The 19,646-nt window shown below is 44.0% G+C and overlaps 1 protein-coding gene across 3 annotated transcripts in view; it reads right to left on the bottom strand.

Moving 5' to 3' along the window:
- The window catches only part of LOC140740063 (calcium and integrin-binding family member 3-like), an 89,423-nt gene that overhangs the window by 441 nt on the left and 69,336 nt on the right, over window positions 1-19,646 (bottom strand). For 2 of the 3 annotated variants that reach the window (XM_073068918.1, XM_073068917.1), the window contains 3 exons: window positions 4,177-4,408; window positions 3,441-3,588; window positions 663-858 (listed from right to left, as the gene is read on the bottom strand). In XM_073068918.1, coding sequence (XP_072925019.1) covers window positions 663-858; window positions 3,441-3,531 — 287 coding nt within the window. In that variant the 5' untranslated portion in view covers window positions 3,532-3,588; window positions 4,177-4,408. The remainder of the gene's footprint in view (window positions 1-662; window positions 859-3,440; window positions 3,589-4,176; window positions 4,409-19,646) is intronic. The other variant, XM_073068916.1, reaches the window with a different exon arrangement.

Here is a 19,646-nt window from a genome sequence, read left to right as displayed (position 1 = left end):
ACATTGATCAAAAATTGCAGCTGTGTACAGGTTCAGCTATGTAACTTTACTGCTGAACATTCAGTGTGTGCAGAGCCAATAGTGTAACTAACCTGATCAACAAATTGAACTGTGCACTGGGGCAGCAGTGTAACAACACTGATCAGAGCCATGCGGAGTGACAGCAGTTTACCTGCACTGACAACAGTCAGAGTTGTGGACAGCAGCAGTGTAACTATACTGATCAACAGTCAGAGTTGTGTTCAGGGATAACAGTGTAACTACACTGCAAATGTTCACTAAGATAACCAGCAAGCTGACCAGAACCTTCATGAAATTTTGAGGCAGGTGTTCTCTTAAGGACTTCACCATAGAACTGGCTGTTCCACCACATCACCATTACAAAGTCAATCCTAATATAGCTGACCAGTGTCTCCCACTGCATTCTGAAGTCCCAGTACCTGGTGTCAGCAGAATGGCCTAATCCCCTCCTACTCCCAGGATACTCCCTGCTCTCTGCTGGTCCTTCACATGAGTAGGTGTAAAGACCAGTGAGCATGGACGGCACCTGAGGAAGATAGAAGCATCATGGAGAACAAATGCTGTCTATCCCAACCCCAGAAAAGCCAGGGGAAGCACAATTTATGGCACCAAGCAGCTGTGAATGGAGCTGGGAACCTTACCTGAGGAAGTCGGGGGAGCGGACAAGCATGTGCTGAAAATCCTCCAGTGATAATTTGCCATCATTGTCCAGATCTGCTTCCCCCAGTACTTTATCACAAACCAGCTGTACCTCCTCTGGTAACAGTTCATTTCGCGTCAATTTAATCAAAGTCTTCTCCAAGTCCGACTTACAGATAAAATTGTCATTGTTAAAATCTGTTTGAAAGAAATACAACATTGTAACTTCATTTAATTCATGAAAACAGTGTCCAAAGAATCAACACCAACTGAGTAGCAGATGTATCTGTTTGAGCTATCACACTGTGCCCGAAAGTCTCTCCTCCTCCAAAGATCTTTTCCCCAACTCATTGTGGAACCTCTACTCCACCCAACTGTTTAACAGTGAGAGACAACCTGGAAGTGTACATGGAAACAGGTCCTTTGGCCTAACTCATCCAAGTTAGTCCCAATGCCCACATTTGATCTGTGTTCCTCTTAACCTTTCCTGTTCATGTACCTGTCCAAGTACTTTTTAAATGTTGTTCATGTACCTGCCTCATCTACTTCCTCTGCCAGCTCATTCCATATTAGGACCCCCATTTGAGTGAAAAAGTTGCCCCCCAGATTCCTATTAAATCTCTCTCCTCTCACCTCAAATGTATTCCCCAACCCTGGGAAGAAGATAATGCACATTCATCCTGTAAATGCCCCTCATGATTTTATACACCTCTATACACCTCATTCTCCTATGTTCCAATGAATAAAGTTCCAACCTTCTCAACCTCTGTCCCTAACTCAGTCCCTTGAATTGTAGCAATATCCTTGTAGATTTCCTTGACGCTCTTTCAATCTCTATTCTACAAGATTCCTACCCTGGTCTGTTTTCCTAAAGTGCAACACCTTGTATTTATTCAAATTAAATTCAATTTGCCATTTCTCAACCACTTATCCAGCTGATTAAGATCCCACAGTAATCCTGATAACCACTTTCCCTGCCAGCAACATCATCTATTTTTCACTAACCATACCTTGTATATTCTCATCCAAGTCATTGCTAGAAATGAAAATAACAGAGTCCCTAGCACCGACTCCTGGAGAATGTCCAAAAAACAATGTCTGGGGATCTCATTGAAACCTACCAAATGTTGAAAGGACTAGATAGGGTGTATATGGAGAGGATGTTTCCTACAGTAGGGTATCCAGAACTAGAGGGCACAACCTCAAAATTGAGGGGTGACCTTTTACAACAGAGGTAAGGAAGAATTTTTTTAGCCAAGGAATAGTGAATGTGTGGAATGCTCTGCCACAGATTGCAGTGGAGGCCAAGACCATGGGTATTTTTAAGGCAGAAGCTGATCGTTTCCTGATCAGTCAGGGCATTAAAGGATATGGTGAGAAGGCAGGTGTATGGGGTTGAGTGAGATCAGGAATCAACCATGGTGGAGTAGACTTGATGGGCTAAATGGCCTAATTCTACTCCTATGTCTTATGGTCTTAAACAAACTTCTACCATCACCCTTTACTTCCTGCCATCAAGCTAGTCATGCATTCAGTTAGCCAGCTCTCCCTGGATCTCATGCAAACTAACTTTCATGATAGCCTTCCATGGGAAATTTTATCAAAGGCTTTACTTGAAGGGCTACTGAAGATTACATAGTAGTCACCTTGCCTACATAGACCTTCTTGATTACTTCTTCAAAAACCTTAATCAGATGTGTAAGACATGTTCTTCTGCCTCCCACTTTGGTATTCTCTCTGTAGTTATTCTTTTTCCCTTAAAATACATGTAAGATCTCTTTGGATTCTCCTCTTTTCTGCTCATTCTGCTCACTGGAATTTAGAAGGATGAGAGGGGATCTGATTGAAACATATAAGATTATTAAGGGATTGGACACGCTAGAGGCAGGAAACATGTTCCTGATGTTGGGGGAGTCCAGAACCAGAGGCCACAGTTTAAGAATAAGGGGTAGGTCATTTAGAATGGAGTTGAGGAAAAACTTTTTCACCCAGAGAGTTGTGGATCTATGGAATGCTCTGCCTCAGAAGGCAGTGAAGGCCAATTCTCTGGATGCTTTCAAGAAAGAGTTAGATAGAGCTCTTAAAAATAGTGGAATTAAGGGATATGGGGAGAAGACAGGAATGGAGTACTGATTGTGGATGATCAGCCATGATCACATTCAAAGGTGGTGCTGGCTCGAGAGGCTGAATGGCCTACTCCTGCACCTATTGTCTATAGTCTACTGTCATTTCTGCTCTCCTGATTTCCTGCATGGGTACATAATTTCATACTTTAAAGCTAATTGAACCATGATCACTGGTCCCAAAATGATCTCTCACTGACATCTCAGTCTCTTGACCTGCCCCAATTCTCAAGGATAGGTCAAGCTTTGCACACTCCCTGGAAGGGCTATACAGTAAAAGAAGAAACTATCCTGAACACACTTAATAAATTCTACCTTAGAATTCTACCTGGCAGTCCCACTCTGAGTTAGGAAAGTTTAATCTATGACACCTTACTACTTCTTTAATTTTTAGTTTTGCACTACTTATTTAATTTTACTATTTAATATATATACTTATTGTAATTCACAGTTTGTTTCTCTATTGTTATGTATTGCATTGTACTGATTATGTATTGCAAAGATAACAAATTTCACAACATACGCTGGTGACATTAAACCTGAATCTGATTGTGACAGTTCTGTTATTGTATTACTCTCAGGGAGATGCTGTGATCTCTCTGCACATTGTCCCTGGTTGATGGTTTCCTCTGGTCATTGATCTGGTTATATACTCACCATAAATTTTAAATGCATAACATGCCTTCAGATCACGTGGGGCCATTTCACTCAACACAGAGAACATGTCCAGGAAGTCGTCCAAAGTCATGTTGCCCTTGTTGTCCTGGGAGAACACCTCTGCAATCCTCTGCCGGAAGGGATTATCCTGTAGTAAGAGAAGATGGCCCACAGACAGCAGAGTTACAACAGATGCAAACTTCCACTGTCAGATGGGATGAGAACTGAGCATTAAGATAACTACACCAGGGAAACAGAATCAAGAACCCTGTGTCAGAATTCTAATTACTTTGGTTGTGATTTAGTTGGTGGGAGGTCAGACAGGTTCAGATTATGTTGTGTTCATTATTTGTAGAGGTAAGGGGTTTGGATTCGGACTTACTATGGCTTGCTTTGGACTTCAAGGATCTCTGGTGTGTTAGGTGAGTTGGGGTAGGGTGTTTTATTTGGATTACATTTTGGGGACTGAGACTGCTTTGAGGGATGGTGTTTTTCAGGGTTTAGGATTTAACTGACCATCAAAGTGGACTCTATAGCACTGGACATTAGGCAGCTCTGCTGAAATTTTGTTACTCGGAAGTTAATTTGAAGAGCATAAAATGCTGGAAACACTAAGCAGGCCAGGCAGCATCTGTGGAGAGAGTAACAGAGGGAACACCTACAGCATCATGGAACTAGCATAAGGATGGCGAGATTGAGTTACAGAAGGAGCAACAGCTAGAGAGGAAGCAGCCACCTTGAGAGAAGCAGTGAGGTGCAAGTTCAGTCTTCAGTGACGAGGGTTAGTGTTGATCAAGTAAGATATTTTCTCTCTCTCAGTAGGAGGGTATTCTTCTCCTGGAGGATGTGGAAGTTGGGGGTCATCTCCAGTGTCCCCAGTGACGACACCTGCAGGAAGAGTGCCCAGATGTAGCTCCTGACGTAGAGTACCTGGAGATGCAGTTGCACTCAGATGGAATATCCATGATCTAGAAAGTGTGGTGAACAATACAGTTAGTGAGTGTACTACCTGGTACAGACAGAGAGAAGAAGGGGCAGTACAAGCTGGTAGTACAGGGATCCCCTGTGGGCATACTCCTCTTAGACAAGTGTACTGTGTAGGATACTGTTCAGGAGATGGGCTCTTGGGAAGCAGCAATAGCCTAGTTTGTGGCACTTAGCATGACTCTGCTGTATAGCAGGGGAGGGCAAAGTCTAGGTGAGCAGTGCTGCTGGAGGTTTGCTATTGTGGAGAAAAGACAGGGTATCCGTGTCTAATGTCTCAGAGTGGCTACAGAACATTCTGAGGGGAGAGGGAGAAGAGGCAGAGGTTGTAGTGCATGTTGGTCCCAATGACATATGTAGAATGAGGGATGAGGTCCTGCAGAAAGAATTCAGGGAGTAGGACAGAAAGTTAAACAGCAGGACCCTTTGGGTGGTCTCACGATTACTCCTTATGCAACATGCTAGTAAGGATAAGAATAGGAGGACAGGACAGATGAATGCGTGGCTGAGGAGCTGGTACAGGAAGGGAGACCTTAGGTGCCATTAGGATCAATTCTGGGAAGGTGGGATCTATACAAGGGCAGGTTGCTCCTAAACTGATTGGGGGGGGGGGGGGGGGCAGGGAGAACAGAAGCCTTACAAGGAGGTTTACTTACACTGTTCACAAAGGTTTAAACAAATTTGACAGGTCTAGAGCCCTCAAATGCTCTTCATATGACAAGCCATTCAAATTTTCATGAGCCTTGTTTGACCCCTCTCCAGTTTCAGCACATCCTTTCTAACATAAGGGGCTCAAAACTGCTCACAATACTCTAAGTAAGGTCTGAACATCACATCCTTGCTTTTATATTCTAGTTCTCTTGAAATGAATGCTAACATTGCATTTGCCTTGCTCACCGCAGATTCAACCTGCAACTTAACCTTTAGAGAATCATGTACAAGACTCCCAAGTCCCTTTGCAGTTCAGTTTTTTACATTTTCTCTCCATTTAGAAAATAATTGACTATTTTCATTTCCTCGACCAAAGTACATGACCATACACTTCCCGACACTGTATTCCATCTGCCACTTCTTTGCCCATTCTCCTAATCTGTATAAGTCCTTCTATAGCCTCTTTACTTCCTCAAAACTGCCTGACACTCCACATATCTTCATATCATCTGCGAACTTTGCAACAAAGCCATCGATTCCATCATCCAAATCATTGACATACGATGTAAAAAGAATTGGTTCCAAATCATACTATTGTAGAACACCACTAGTCACTAGCATCCAATCAGAAAAGGCTTTCTTTATTCCCACACTTTGCCTCCTGCCAGTCAGCCACTGCTTTATCCATGCTAGAATCTTCCCTGTAATAACATGAGTTCATAGCTTGTCAGCAACCTCTTGAGTGCCACCTTGTCAAAGGCCTTCTGAAAATCCAAATATACATCAACTGATTCTCCCTTGTAATCCTGCTTGTTATTTCTTCAAAGAATTCCAACAGATCTGTCAGGCATGATTGTCCCTTGAAGAAATCATGTTGACTATGGCTTATTTTATCATGTGCCTCCAAGAACCCTGAAACCACATTCTTAACAATTGACTCCAACATCTTCCCAACCACTGAGGTCAGATTAACTGGCCTATAATTTCTTTTCTTCTGCCTCTCTCCCTTCTTGAAGTGTGGAGTTATATTTACAACTTTCCAGTCTTCTGAAACCATTCCTGAATCTAGTGATTCTTGAAAGATTATTATTACTGTCTCTACAATCTTTTCAGCCACCTCTTTCAGAACCCTGGGATATACATCATCTGGACCAGGTGACTTATCTACCTTCAGATCTTTCAGCTTCTCAATAAAAGCTCCACACGATTCATGACCCCTGACACCTGGAACTTGCACCATACTGCTATTGTCTTCCACATTGAAGACTGATGGAAAATATTTATTCGGTTCATTGACCATTTCCTTGTCCCCCTTTGCTACCTCTGCAGCATTGCTTTCCAACAGTCAGATATCCACTCTCGCCTCTCTTTTACACTTCATATATCTGAAGAAATTTTTGGTATCTATTCCATCTTTACCTTCTTAATAACTTATTAGTTGTCTTCTAACGATATTTGAAAATTTCCCTATCCTCTATAATAGAGTACACTAATTTTTGCTCTATTATATGTCCTCTCTTTGGTTTTTATGTTGGCTTTGATTTAACCATACAACCATATAACAACTACAAAAGGGAAACAGGCCATCTCGGCCCTTCTAGTCCATGCCAAACGCTTACTCTCACTTAGACCCACTGACCTGCACTCAGCCCATAACCCTCTATTCCTTTCCTGTCCATATACCTATCCAATTTTACTTTAAATGACAATACCGAACCTGCCTCTACCACTTCTACTGGAAGCTCATTCCACACAGCTACCACTCTCTGAGTAAAGAAATTCCCCCTCGTGTTACCCCCAAACTTTTGCTCCCCAACTCTCAACTCATGTCCTCTTGTTTGAATCTCCCCTACTCTCAATGGAAAAAGCCTATCAATGTCAACTCTATCTATCCCCCTCATAATTTTAAATACCTCTATCAAGTCTCCCCTCAACCTTCTACGCTCCAAAGAATAAAGACCTAACTTGTTCAACCTTTCTCTGTAACTTAGGTGCTGAAACCCAGGTAACATTCTAATAAATCTCCTCTGTACTCTCTATTTTGTTAATATCTTTCCTATAATTCGGTGACCAGAACTGTACACAATACTCCAAATTTGGCCTCACCAATGACTACTACAATTTTAACATTACATCCCAACTCCTATACTCAATGCTCTGATTTATAAAGGCCAGCATACCAAAAGCTTTCTTCACCACCCTATCCACATGTGATTCCACCTTCAGGGAACTATGCACCATTATTCCTAGATCACTCTGTTCTACTGCATTCTTCAAAGCCCTACCATTTGCCATGTATGTCCTACTTTGATTATTCCTACCAAAATGTAGCATCTCACACTTTTCAGCATTAAACTCCATCTGCCATCTTTCAGCCCACTCTTCTAACTGGCCTAAATCTCTCTGCTAGCCTTGAAAACCTACTTCATTATCCACAATGCCACCTATCTTCGTATCATCTACATACTTACTAATCTAATTTACCACCCATCATCCAGATCATTAAAGTATATGACAAACAACATTGGACCCAGTACAGATCCCTGATGCACACCACTAGTCACCGGCCTCCAACCTGACAAACAGTTATCCACCACTGCTCTCTGGCATCTCCCATCCAGCCACTGTTGAATCCATTTTACTACTTCAATATTAACACCTAAAGATTGAACCTTCCTAACTAATCTTCCATGCGGAACCTTGTCAAAGGCCTTACTGAAGTCCATATAGACAACATCCACTGCTTTAACCTCGTCAACTTTCCTAGTAACCTCTTCAAAAAATTCAATAAAATTTGTCAAACATGACCTTCCACGCACAAATCCATGTTGACTGTTCCTAATCAGAGCCTGTCTATCCAGATATATAACATCTCTAAGAATACTTTCCATTAATTTACCCACCACTGATGTCAAACTTACAGGCCTATAATTGCTAGGTTTACTCTTAGAACCCTTTTTAAACAATAGAACAATATGCCAATCCTCCGTCACCATCCCTGTTTCTAATGATTTTTGAAATATTTCTGTCAGAGACCCTGCTATTGCTACACTAACTTCCCTCAAGGTCCTAGGGAATATCCTGTCAGGACTGGAGATTTATCCACTTTTATATTCCTTAAAAGCGCCAGCACTTCCTCCTCTTTAATTGTTATAGCTACCATAACTTCCCTACTTGTTTCCCTTACCTTACACAATTCAATATCTTTCTCCTTAGTGAATACCGAAGAAAAGAAATTGTTCAAATTCTCCCCCATCTCTCTTGGCTCCACACATAGCTGTCCACTCTGATTCTCTAAGGGACCAATTTTATTCCTCACTATCCTTTTGCTATTAATATAACTGTAGAAAACTTTTGGATTTATTTTCATCTTACTTGCCAAAGCAACCTCATATCCAATTGTCCCAATCCACTCCTTCTAAATCCTTTAGCATCTCCTCAAAGTTAGCCTTTCTCCAATCAAAAATCTCAACCCTAGGTCCAGTCCTATCCTTCTCCATAATTATATTGAAACTAATGGCATTGTGATCACTGGACCCGAAGTGCTCCCCAGCACATACATCCATCACCTGACCTATCTCATTCCCTAACAGAAGATCCAACACTGCCCCTTCTCTAGTTGGTACCTCTATGTATTGCTGCAAAAAACTATCCTGCACACATTTTATAAACTCCAAACCATCCAGCCCTTTTACAGTATGGGCTTCCCAGTTTATGTGTGGAAAATTAATATCTCCCACAATCACAACCCTATGCTTACTACAAATATCTGCTATCTCCTTACAAATTTGCTCCTCCAATTCTTGCTCCCCATTAGGTGGTTTATAATACACCCCTATAAGGGTTACAACACCTTTCCCATTCCTCAATTCCACTCAAATAGTCTCCCTAGATGAACCCTCTAATCTATCCTGCCAGAGCACCACTGTAATATTTTCTCTGACAAGCAATGCAACACCCCCCCCCCCGTCCCTCCAATTCTATCACACCTGAAGTAACAAAATCCAGGAATATTTAGTTGCCAATCACACCCCTCCTGCTCCTGCAACCATGTTTCACTAATAGCTACAACATCATATTTCCAGGTATCAATCCATACTCTAAGCTCATCCACCTTTCTTACAATGTTCCTAGCATTAAAATAAATGCATTTACAAAATTCTCCACCTCTTCCCCTCTATTTATCTCTAATGGTGCAAACTATCTTTTTTTTCCTTCTCCCATACATCTGTTCCTATACTCTGTTTCCCCTCCCCCCTTGTATCTAGTTTAAATCCACTGGAGCCTCTCTAGCAAACCTACCTGCAAGAATATTTGTCCCCCTCCAGTTCAGATGTAAACCGTCCCGCCGGAACAGGTCCCACCTTCCCTGGAAAACTGCCCAATTATCTATAAATCTGAAGCTGTCCCTCCTGCACCATGTCTTCAGCCACGAGTTGACCTGTGCTATCTTACTATTTCTTAACCCACCTGCACGTGGCACTGGTAGCAATCCTGAGATTGCTATCCTGGAGGTCCTGTCCTTTAACTTGGTGCCTAACTCCCTAAACTCACCTTTCAGGACCTCTTCACTCTTCCTACCCACGTCATTGGTCCCTACATGGACCACGATATCCAACTGCTCACCCTCCCTCTTGAGAATACTGAGAACTCGATCTGAGATATCGCAGACCCTGGCACCAGGGAGGCAACAGACCATCCGGGATTCTCGATCTCTTCCACAGAACCTCCTATCTGTCCCCCTAACTATTGAATCCCCTATCACTACTGCTCTCCTCTTTTCCCTCCTTCCCTTCTGAGCTGAGGGTCCAGTCTCGGTGCCAGAGACGCAACCACTGCAACTTGTCCCTGGTAGGTCGTCCCCACCGACAGTATCCAAAACGTACTTATCCAAAAGCACTTATTGTTGATGGGAACTGCCACAGGGGTGCTCTGCTCTTCCTGTCTATTCCCCTTCCCTCTCCTGACAGTCACCCAACTACCTGTCTCCTGACTCTTAGGGGTGACTATCTCCCTGTAACTCCTGTTTATTTCTGCCTGTGCCTCCCAAATGATCCAAAGTTCATCCAGCTCCAGCTCCAGTTCCCTAACTCGGTTTGTCAGGAGCTGCAGCTGGACGCACCTTTTGCAGGTGTAGTCATCAGGGACAGCTGTGCTCGCCCTGACTTCCCACATACTGCAAACGGAGCACTCAACTGCCCTAATTGCTGCCTCCATTACCTACTCCTAATGTAATTAAATTCATTAAAGGAGCTTACCCGGCCTTACCTGGAGTGAAGGTCGTCCTCAGCCTCTGCTCGCTTTTTAAATTCTCCTGCTGATCTCAGAGGCCGACTTTCACGCACTTGCGCAGTCATACCCCGTTCAAACCTCGCCTATGCCTGTTGAGCCAAAGCCGTCCCACTCTGCCTAAGTCTACTCCAACGACGGCCGTTACGACGATGGCTGCTGTATATGGCGGTCTTTTTTTTTTAAACCTCTCGTTAGCCATGGTTGTGTCACCTTGCCTTTAGAATACTTCTTCCTCTTTGGTATGTACATAATCTGCTGCTTTCCGAGTTGCTTCCGGAAATTCCAGCCACCTCTATTCTGCTATCATCCTTGCCAGTGTTCTTTTCCAATCAATTCTGGCCAACTCCTCTCTCATGTTTCTGTAACTCCCTTTACTCCTCTGTAAAATACTGATACATCTGACATCAGCTTCTCCTTCTCAAATTTCAGGGTGAATTCAATCATATTCTGATCATTTTCCTCTAAGGGTTCTTTTACATAAACTCTCTAATCAATTCCAGATCATTGCACAACATGCAGTCCTAAATAGTTGGATCCCCTGGTGGGCTCAATCACAAGCTATTCTAAAAAGCAATCTTGTAACCAACCTAGAAATTTCCCTTCCTGAAATCCAGCAACAAACTGATTTTCCCAATCTGCCTGCATATTGAAATTCCCCCATGACTACTGTAACATTGCTCTTTTGGCATGCATTTTTTTTAAATCTCCCATTGTAATTTGTAGTCCACATCCTTACTACTGCTTGGGGTCTGTATGTAACTCCCATCAGGAACCTTTTACCCTTGCAGTTCCTTAGCTCTAACTGCAATGATTCAACACCTTCTGACCCTTTCTAATAATTTTATTTCATTTGTTACCAACAGAACAACATTGTCCCCTCTGCCTTCCTGCCTGTTCTTTTGATACAATATGTATCCTTGGACATTAAGCTCCCAACTATAATCTTCTTTCAGCCACGATTCAGTGATGCCAACAACATCATACATGGCAATCTGTAACTGTGCTACAAGTTCATCTACCTTATTCTGTATACTGCATGCATTCAAACATAACACCTGCAGTCCTATGTTCACACTTTTCGATTTTACCCACCTTTTATGTTGTAGCTCATCCTGTTGACTGCTATTTTGCTCCTATCATCGGCCTCTCTTTGTTATGAGTCTCATTACACATTGCCTCTGTTAGTAAACCAATTAATTAGAACCAATTCCAAAGTCAGTGTCAGTATGGTAGTTGGGAGATTGGTCTGAATATAGAGGATATATCCAAGAGGACCATTGGGCAGAGCAGCAAGAGACTGGTTAGGGAGCAAGTGAGGACTGGTAGGTTCAACTTTAATTGCAAAAAGTTTCATGGGTAACTCAGATGAGCACAGATCAGTGCCAGGAATTCTGATATTGTAGCAATCACAGATATGTGGCTGGGTAGTTTAATGTTCTGAGGTGTTGTCAGGAGGGGCTGGTTGCGGTAGGACTCAAGTGCAGACCAATGAATGTTCTTTTACCAGGATTTTATTAGCAGCCACAGGGGCAACAGTCTTTCAACACCAGGAGGCAGGCACAAAGCCAGAATGGCAGGCGGAGGTCTTACCCGGGAAAGGCTGTCCGGCGAGGGCAGACGATTATGGGTGCTTCAGGCAAGAATCAGGTTCCAAACAGGCAGAATCCAGAAACACAGAATTCAACAATTTCCATTGGCAGTAGTCACTATAGCAGACTGGAACAACTCAGTTCAGGACTGGGATGAACAGGCAGAGAGTGTGAGTCGAGGCAGGGTTTAAATGGACCGGGTAATGAGCGAGAACAGAAACAGGTGGGTGCTATTGAGGAGATAAGTGGGTAATTGGCAAGAGTCCAATTAGGGAAGGGGCTGTTTCAAAGCCCACATGGCCAGGTGAAAGAAGGTAAAATTTAAGGGCTGTCATGGTCCACAGCTATCAGCAGAGCCCCTTTGACTCAGTGTTCAGGCCGGATCCTTAACAGGTGTAGAAGTTTTGGACCTCACAAAGAGTCATACTGATGAGGGAGATGATCACAGCAGTATGTCAGGAAGATATCCCAGAAGGATTTTTCATTGAGCCTATGTAGGTCAAACATAGGGATAAGAGAAGACTGGTCAATTTCCTGGCCTCATATGGAAGCAAACCACAGAAAGATGTAAAAGTAAAAGGGTTATAATACTGGGAGATTTTAACTAACAGGTGTGAGGGTATGCAGATAGGGGTGGGATATGTACAGTAAATGGTTGGTCACTATGAAATGTTGATTAACATAAAGACCTCAGGATCCAAGTCCATAGTTCTGTGAAAATTGCACCACAGATGGATAGGGGAGAAAATAGAATATAAATTGACAGCAAACACAAGGAAATCTGCAGATGCTGGAAATTCAAGCAACACACACAAAAAATGCTGGTGGAACGCAGCAGGCTAGGCAGCATCTATAGGGAGGAGCGCTGTCAACGTTTTGGGTCGTGACCTTTCATCAGGACTAATTGACAGGAAAGATAGTAAGAGATTTGAAAGAAGGAGGTGGACAGAAAAATGCAAAATAATAGGAGAAGACCGGAGGGGGTGGGGTGAAGCTGAGAGTGGGAAAGGTGATTGGCAAAAGAGATACAGAGCTAGAGAAAGGAAAGGATCATGGGACAGGAGGCCTAAGGAGAAAGAAAGGAAGAGGGGAGCACCAGAGGGAGATGGAGAACAGGCAGAGTGATGGGCAGAAAGAGAGAAAAAAAGGAGGGGGGAGAAAGCTAAATATATCAGAGATGGGGTAAGAAGGGGAGGAGGAGCATTAACAGAAGTTAGAGAAGTCAATGTTCATGCCATCAGGTTGGAGGCTACCCAGCCGGTATATAAGGTGTTGTTCCTCCAACCTGAGTGTGACTTCATCTTGACAGTAGAGGAGGTCATGGATAGACATATCAGAATGGGAGTGGGACGTGGAATTAAAACGTGTGGCCACTGGGAGACCCTGCTTTCTCTGGCGGACAAAGCGTAGGTGTTCAGCGAAACGGTCTCCCAGTCTGCGTCGGGTCTCACCAATATATAAAAGGCCACACCGGGAGCACCAGATGCAGTATACCACACCAGCCGACTCACAGGTGAAGTGTCGCCTCACCTGGAAGGACTGTCTGGGGCCCTGAATGGCGGTGAGGGAGGATGTGTAAGGGCAGGTGTAGCACTTGTTTTGCTTACAAGGATAAGTGCCAGCAGGGAGATCAGTGGGAAGGGATGGGGGGGACGAGTGGACAAGGGAGTCGCGTAGGGAGTGATCCCTGTGCAAAGCAGAAAGAAAGATGTGCTTGGTAGTAGGATCCCGTTGGAGGTGGCGGAAGTTACGGAGAATTATACGTTGGACCCGGAGGCTGGTGGGGTGGTAGGTGAGGACAAGGGGAACCCTATCCTGAGTGGGGTGGTGGGTGGATGGGGTGAGGGCAGATGTGCGGGAAATGGGAGAGATGCATTTGAGAGCAGAGTTGATGGTGGAAGAAGGGAAGCCCCTTTGTTTAAAAAAGGAAGACATCTCCTTCATCCTGGAATGAAAAGCCCTATCCTGAGAGCAGATCTGGTGGAGACAGAGGAATTGCGAGAAGGGGATGGCATTTTTGCAAGAGGCAGGGTGGGAAGAGGAATAGTCCATGTAGCTGTGAGAGTCTGTAGGCTTATAGTAGATATCAGTTGATAAGCCGTCTCCAGAGATGGAGACAGAAAGATCAAGAAAGGGGAGGGAGGTGTCAGAAATGGACCAGGTAAATTTGAGGGCAGGGTGAAAGTTGGAGGCAAAGTTAATGAAGTCAACGAGCTCAGCATGCGTGCAGGAGACAGCGCCAATGCAGTCGTCGATGTGGCGAAGGAAAAGAGGGGGACGGATATCCATATAGGCTTGGAAAATGAACTGTTCCACAAAGCCTACAAAAAGGCAGGCATAACTGGGACCCACGCGGGTGCCCATGGCTACACCTTTGCTTTGGAGGAAGTGGGGGGAGCCAAAGGAGAAATTATTGAGAGTAAGAACTAATTCCGCTAGACGGAGGAGAGTGGTGGTAGAGGGGAATTGGTTAGGTCTGGAATCCAAAAAGAAGTAGAGAGCTTTGAGACCTTCCTGGTGGGGGATGGAGGTATATAGGGACTGGACATCCATGGTGTAAATAAGGCTGTGGGAGCCAGGGAACTTAAAATCACTGAAAAAATTCAAAGCGTGAGAAGTGTCACGAACATAGGTGGGGAGGGATTGACCAAGGAGGGATAAAATAGTGTCAAGGTATGCAGAAATGAGTTTGGTGGGGCAGGAGCAAGCTGAGACAATGGGTCTACCTGGACAGGCAGGTTTGTGGATTTTGGGTAGGAGGTAGAAACGGGAAGTGCGGGGTGTGGAAACTATGACGTTGATGGCAGTGGATGGGAGAACCCCAGAGCTGATAAGGTTGGTGATGGTATAGGAGACAGTGGCCTGGTGCTCCTTAGTGGGGTCATGATCAAGGGGTAAATTAGAGGAGGTATCAGAGAGTTGCCGCTGTGCCTCGGCCAGGTAGAGGTCAGTACGCCAGACTACAACAGCTCCCCCCTTATCAGCGGGTTTTATAGTGAGGTTGGGATTGGTGCGGAGGGAGCGGAGAGCAGAGTGTTCGGAAGGAGTGGGGTAGGAATTGGAATATGGTGTGGTGAAGTCGAGACGGTTGATGTCCCGTTGGCAATTAGCAATAAAGAGATCCAGAGCAGGCAGAAGACCAGAGCGGGGTGTCCATGAAGCAGGGGAGGGTTGAAGACGGGAGAAGGGGGTCATCGGTGGGGGTAGGAGAGTCCTTGCCAAAGAAGTGAGCTCGGAGACGGAGACGGCAGAAGAAGAGTTCTGCATCATGGCGTACGCGAGGCACACTCTTATTGATTCAGAAATAGTCGCTTCCCCTCTACCAACCGATTTCTGAATATATAAATTGACACATTACATTGCAACTTTACAAAACACTCAATATAAATGCTGTTCTAGTCATCACACTATAGGAAAGATGTGGGTGAGATGGTCTCTTGATCCAACTGTTCATTGCCAACCAAAATTCCCATCCAAGTGTGGAGAGCATTCTAAATGGCTGCATCACCATCTGGTATTGGCAGTGGGGAGGGGGTCAGAGAGTGGCATTCACAGGACTGAAGTAAGCCACAGAATGTTGTAAACTCGGTCAGCTCCAACTTGGGCACTTGCCTCCCCAGCATCCAGGACACCTTCAAGGAGCAATACCCCAAAAAGGTGGCATCCATCATGAAGGACACCATCACCCATCACGCTTCTCATTGCTACCATTCAGCTTGAAGGCACACTCTTATTGATTCAGAAATAGATGCTTCCTCTCTGCCATCCAATTTCTGAATAGACATTGAACCCACAGACAGTATGCCACCACATTTTTCTCTATTTATATATATATATACACACACACATATACATACGCACACAGACACACACACACACATACTTACTGTAATTTACAGTTTTGTATTATTATGTATTTCAATGTATCACTGACACATAGCAACAATTTTCATGACATCTCCCAGTGATTTTAAACCTGATTCAGATTTTGATTCTGATTTGCCCACATTTGTCTCATATCCCACTAAACCTTTTCCATCCATGTACTTTCACAAGTAATGGGAAGTGTTGTTAAAGTGCCCCACCTCAATCACTTTCTCTGGCTGCTCATTTCATATACTGACCACTCTCTGAATAAAACAATTCCTCTTCTGATTCCTATTAGATCTTTTTCCTCTCACCTTAAACCTATGCCCTTTAGTTCTCAATTCCTCAAACTTGGTAAAAAGACTATATGCATTCACCCTATTTCTACTTCTTGTGATTTTGCACAGTTTTATAACATCACCCCTCATTTTCGTTCACTCTAGTGTAACAGTTGCAACCTGCTCAACCGGTCTCCAGACTTTGCATGCCACAGCCACGTAGCATAGTGATTAGTGTGATGCTATTGCAGCACAGGTTGTTCTGGAGCTCAGAGTTCAATTCTGGCACCATCTGTAAGGAGTCTGTAGTCTTCCCCTGTGGAATGTGTTTGGTTTTCCCAGGTGCTCTGGTTCTCCCATAGTTCATACATACCAGGTAGGGTATTAAAAATAGGTCATTGTAAAAATTGTCCCGTGATTTAGAAGGGGTTAATCAGGCTTGTCAGGGGTTGCAAGAGTGGTATAGCTTTTAAGGCTGGAAGAGCCTACTCCTTGCTGTATCGCTAAATAAAAAAACAAATAACTTAAATCCTCAAATCCCAGCAACAACCTCACAATCTCCTCTGCACTGTTCTTGGCTTAATGGCATCTTTTGCAGGGTGACCAAACTGTACAAAATATTCCAAATGCAGCCTTATCAAAGTCTTGTACACCTGTAACATAACACCCCAACATCTATATTCAGTACTCTGATTGATAAAGGCATGTCGACCTATGACACCATATCCAGGGATTAATGTACTTGTACTAAGTCCCTTTATTCGAAAGCTCAGGAGCAAAGCTATGTTTTCACTTAGGTTCACACTTAAGATTAAAAAGGCAGTGCTTTACAGCAGTTTTTCACAGCTGGACTGTGCCCAAACAGTAAGCAGGATTCAATGGAAAGGGCAAATAAAAATAAACCAGCAACAAGAAGAGCAGTCATTGTGTGAGTGGATTGGCCTCGGCTTATCAGGCTGCGGCGAGATCAGGCTCATGCAAGTTAAGTATCTGGTAAGTTTCTTTTTCTTCTTTATACTTCCTTCCTCATCTGTTAGGCCACAGTTAGTGTGGTGAGAATGGCTCTGGGGGCTGTGTTTTGTTCTGTGTGTCAGATGTCAGAATTCTGGGAGACCTCCAGCCTCCTGGATCACGATATCTGCACCAGCAACACTGAACTGCAGCTCCTCAGAAAATGTATTAAGAAACTGGAGCTGTAGCTTGAAGACCTTTGGAAGATCAAGAAAGTGATAAATAGGAGCTACAAGGAGATACAGTTGTTCCCCTAAGTTGCAGGAGGCAGGTAACTGGGTGACTGTGAGGAGAAGGAAAGGAAACGGGAAGCTAGCGCACAGTACCCCGTGGCCATTTCCCTCAATAATTAAGTACATACTTTGGATACTGTTGAGGGGGACATCCTAGCGGGGGAACCATGGTGACCAGTTTAGAGTCACAGTAGCATTACAAATGCACAGATATAAATATCAGAACAGAAGTAAAAAAATAAAAAAATAAGGTACCACAAACAGTCAAACAGGAAAGGGTCATCACTTCCCTGGCTATACAGTAGGTTGACTCATTATAGAGCCTAATGGCTAAGGATAAGAATGACTTTGTATAGCACTCTTTGGAGCAGCGCTGTTGGCTTAGTCTATTACTAAAGTGCTCCTCTGTTCAGCCAAGGTGGCATGCAGAGGATGAAAAATTGCAAGGATTTTCCATAGGGCCCTTTGTTCTGCCACAGCCTCCAATGTGTCCAGTTTGTCTCCTATTACAGAGCCAACTTTTCTAATCAGTTTATTGACTCTGTTGGCATCACCCATGTTGCTGCCATTGCCCCAGCACACCACCGCATAGGAGATTGTACTGGTGACATGGACTAGAAGGGCCGAGATGGCCTGTTTCCATGCTGTAATTGTTATATGGTTATACTCCTAAGGCCTACATACTCCTAAGGATCTCAGTCTCCTCAGGAAGTAGAGGTGACTCTGGCCCTTCCTGTACACAGACTCTGTGTTGGTCCATTGCCATCTCCTTTGTCTTACTGATGTTGAGCTGCAGATGATTCAGTTTGCACATTTGACAACATCCTCAACTGGGGCCATGTATTCATCCTCCAGTCCTCCCCTTCTACACCAAACTATTGCTCAGTGATCAGAGAATTTCTGCAGATGACATGACTCAGTGTAGTACCTAAAGTCTGAGGTATACAGTGTAAACAGGAAGGGAGCCAATACAGTCCTTTGTGGGGCCCTAATGCTGCTTATAGCCATGTCTGACACACAGCTCTCGAGAGTTTCTGAAGAGAGAATTTAGGGAGCTAGGTAGAAAGCTGAAAAGCAGGACCTCCAGGTTAGTAATCTTTAGATTGGTACCCTTACCATGCACCAGTGAGTGTAAGAATAGAATGATATGGCAGATGAATGGATGGCTGAGGAACTGATGCAGAGGACAGGGGTTCAAATTTCTGGATCATTAGGATCTCTTCTAAGGGAAGTACAACCTGTATAAAAGGGATGGTTTACACCTGAACTCAAAGGGGACCGATATCCTTGTGGGCAGGTTTGCTAGAGCTGTTTAGGAGGGTTTACACTAATTTGGCGGGGGGGATAAGAAACTGAATGGCAGGGCTGAGGATGGAGTAGTCAATTTACAAACAGAGGTAGGCTGCTGATAGGGCAAAATTGCAGTCAATGGGATGAGTTGCAATGTAAAAGGGGATAAAATCAAAAAGGCTGCTGAATGCAGGAGTGAAGATGTTATATGCAAATGCATGCAATATACGAAATAAGTAGATGAACTTTCATAGCACAGTTATAGATTAGCATGTATGATGTTGCAAGCATCACTGAATCGTGGCTGAAAGAAGATTATAGTTGGGAGCTTGATGTCCAAGGATACACATTGTATCAAAAGGACACGTAGGTAGGCAGAGGTAGTGGGTAAAAAAGTGAAATCATATCATTAGAAAGAAGTGACATAGGATTGGAAGGTGTAGAATCATTGTGAGTTGAGCTCAGAAACTGCAAACATAAAAAAGACCCTGGTGGGAGTTATATACAGACCCCCAAACAGTAGCAAAGATGTGGGTGATTGTCAGGAGAGGGAAAACAGAACGTCAGAATGTCAACCCTGTGGCCGTCTCCCTCAACAGTAAGTACTCCATCTGGTGGAAGTAACAGTTCCTTTGGCACTGAGTCTGGACCTGTGGCTCTGAAGGGCAGGAAACTGAAGAGAATGACAGCAGTAATAGGGGACTCTATAATTAGGGGGACATAGGTGATACTGTAGACGCAAAAAGGAAACACGAATGGCAGTTTGCCTCCCAGCTGCCAGGGTCCGAGATGTTTCTGGATGCATCATAGGAGGGTGAGCAGCCAGAGGTTGTATTGGTACCAACGAGAAAGATAGAAAAAGGGAGGAGGTCCTGAAATCAAAATACAGGGAGTTAGGAAGGAGGCTAAGAAGCTGGATATCAAGGGTAGTAATCTCAGGATTGCTGCCTGTGCCACTCAATAGTGAGTATAGGAATAGAGTGAGGTGGTGGATAAATGCGTGGCTGAAGA

This window comes from Hemitrygon akajei, chromosome 16, assembly GCF_048418815.1.
Source record: "Hemitrygon akajei chromosome 16, sHemAka1.3, whole genome shotgun sequence".
NCBI classification, from domain to species: domain Eukaryota; kingdom Metazoa; phylum Chordata; class Chondrichthyes; order Myliobatiformes; family Dasyatidae; genus Hemitrygon; species Hemitrygon akajei.
This window is presented reverse-complemented; position numbering and strand designations above follow the sequence as displayed.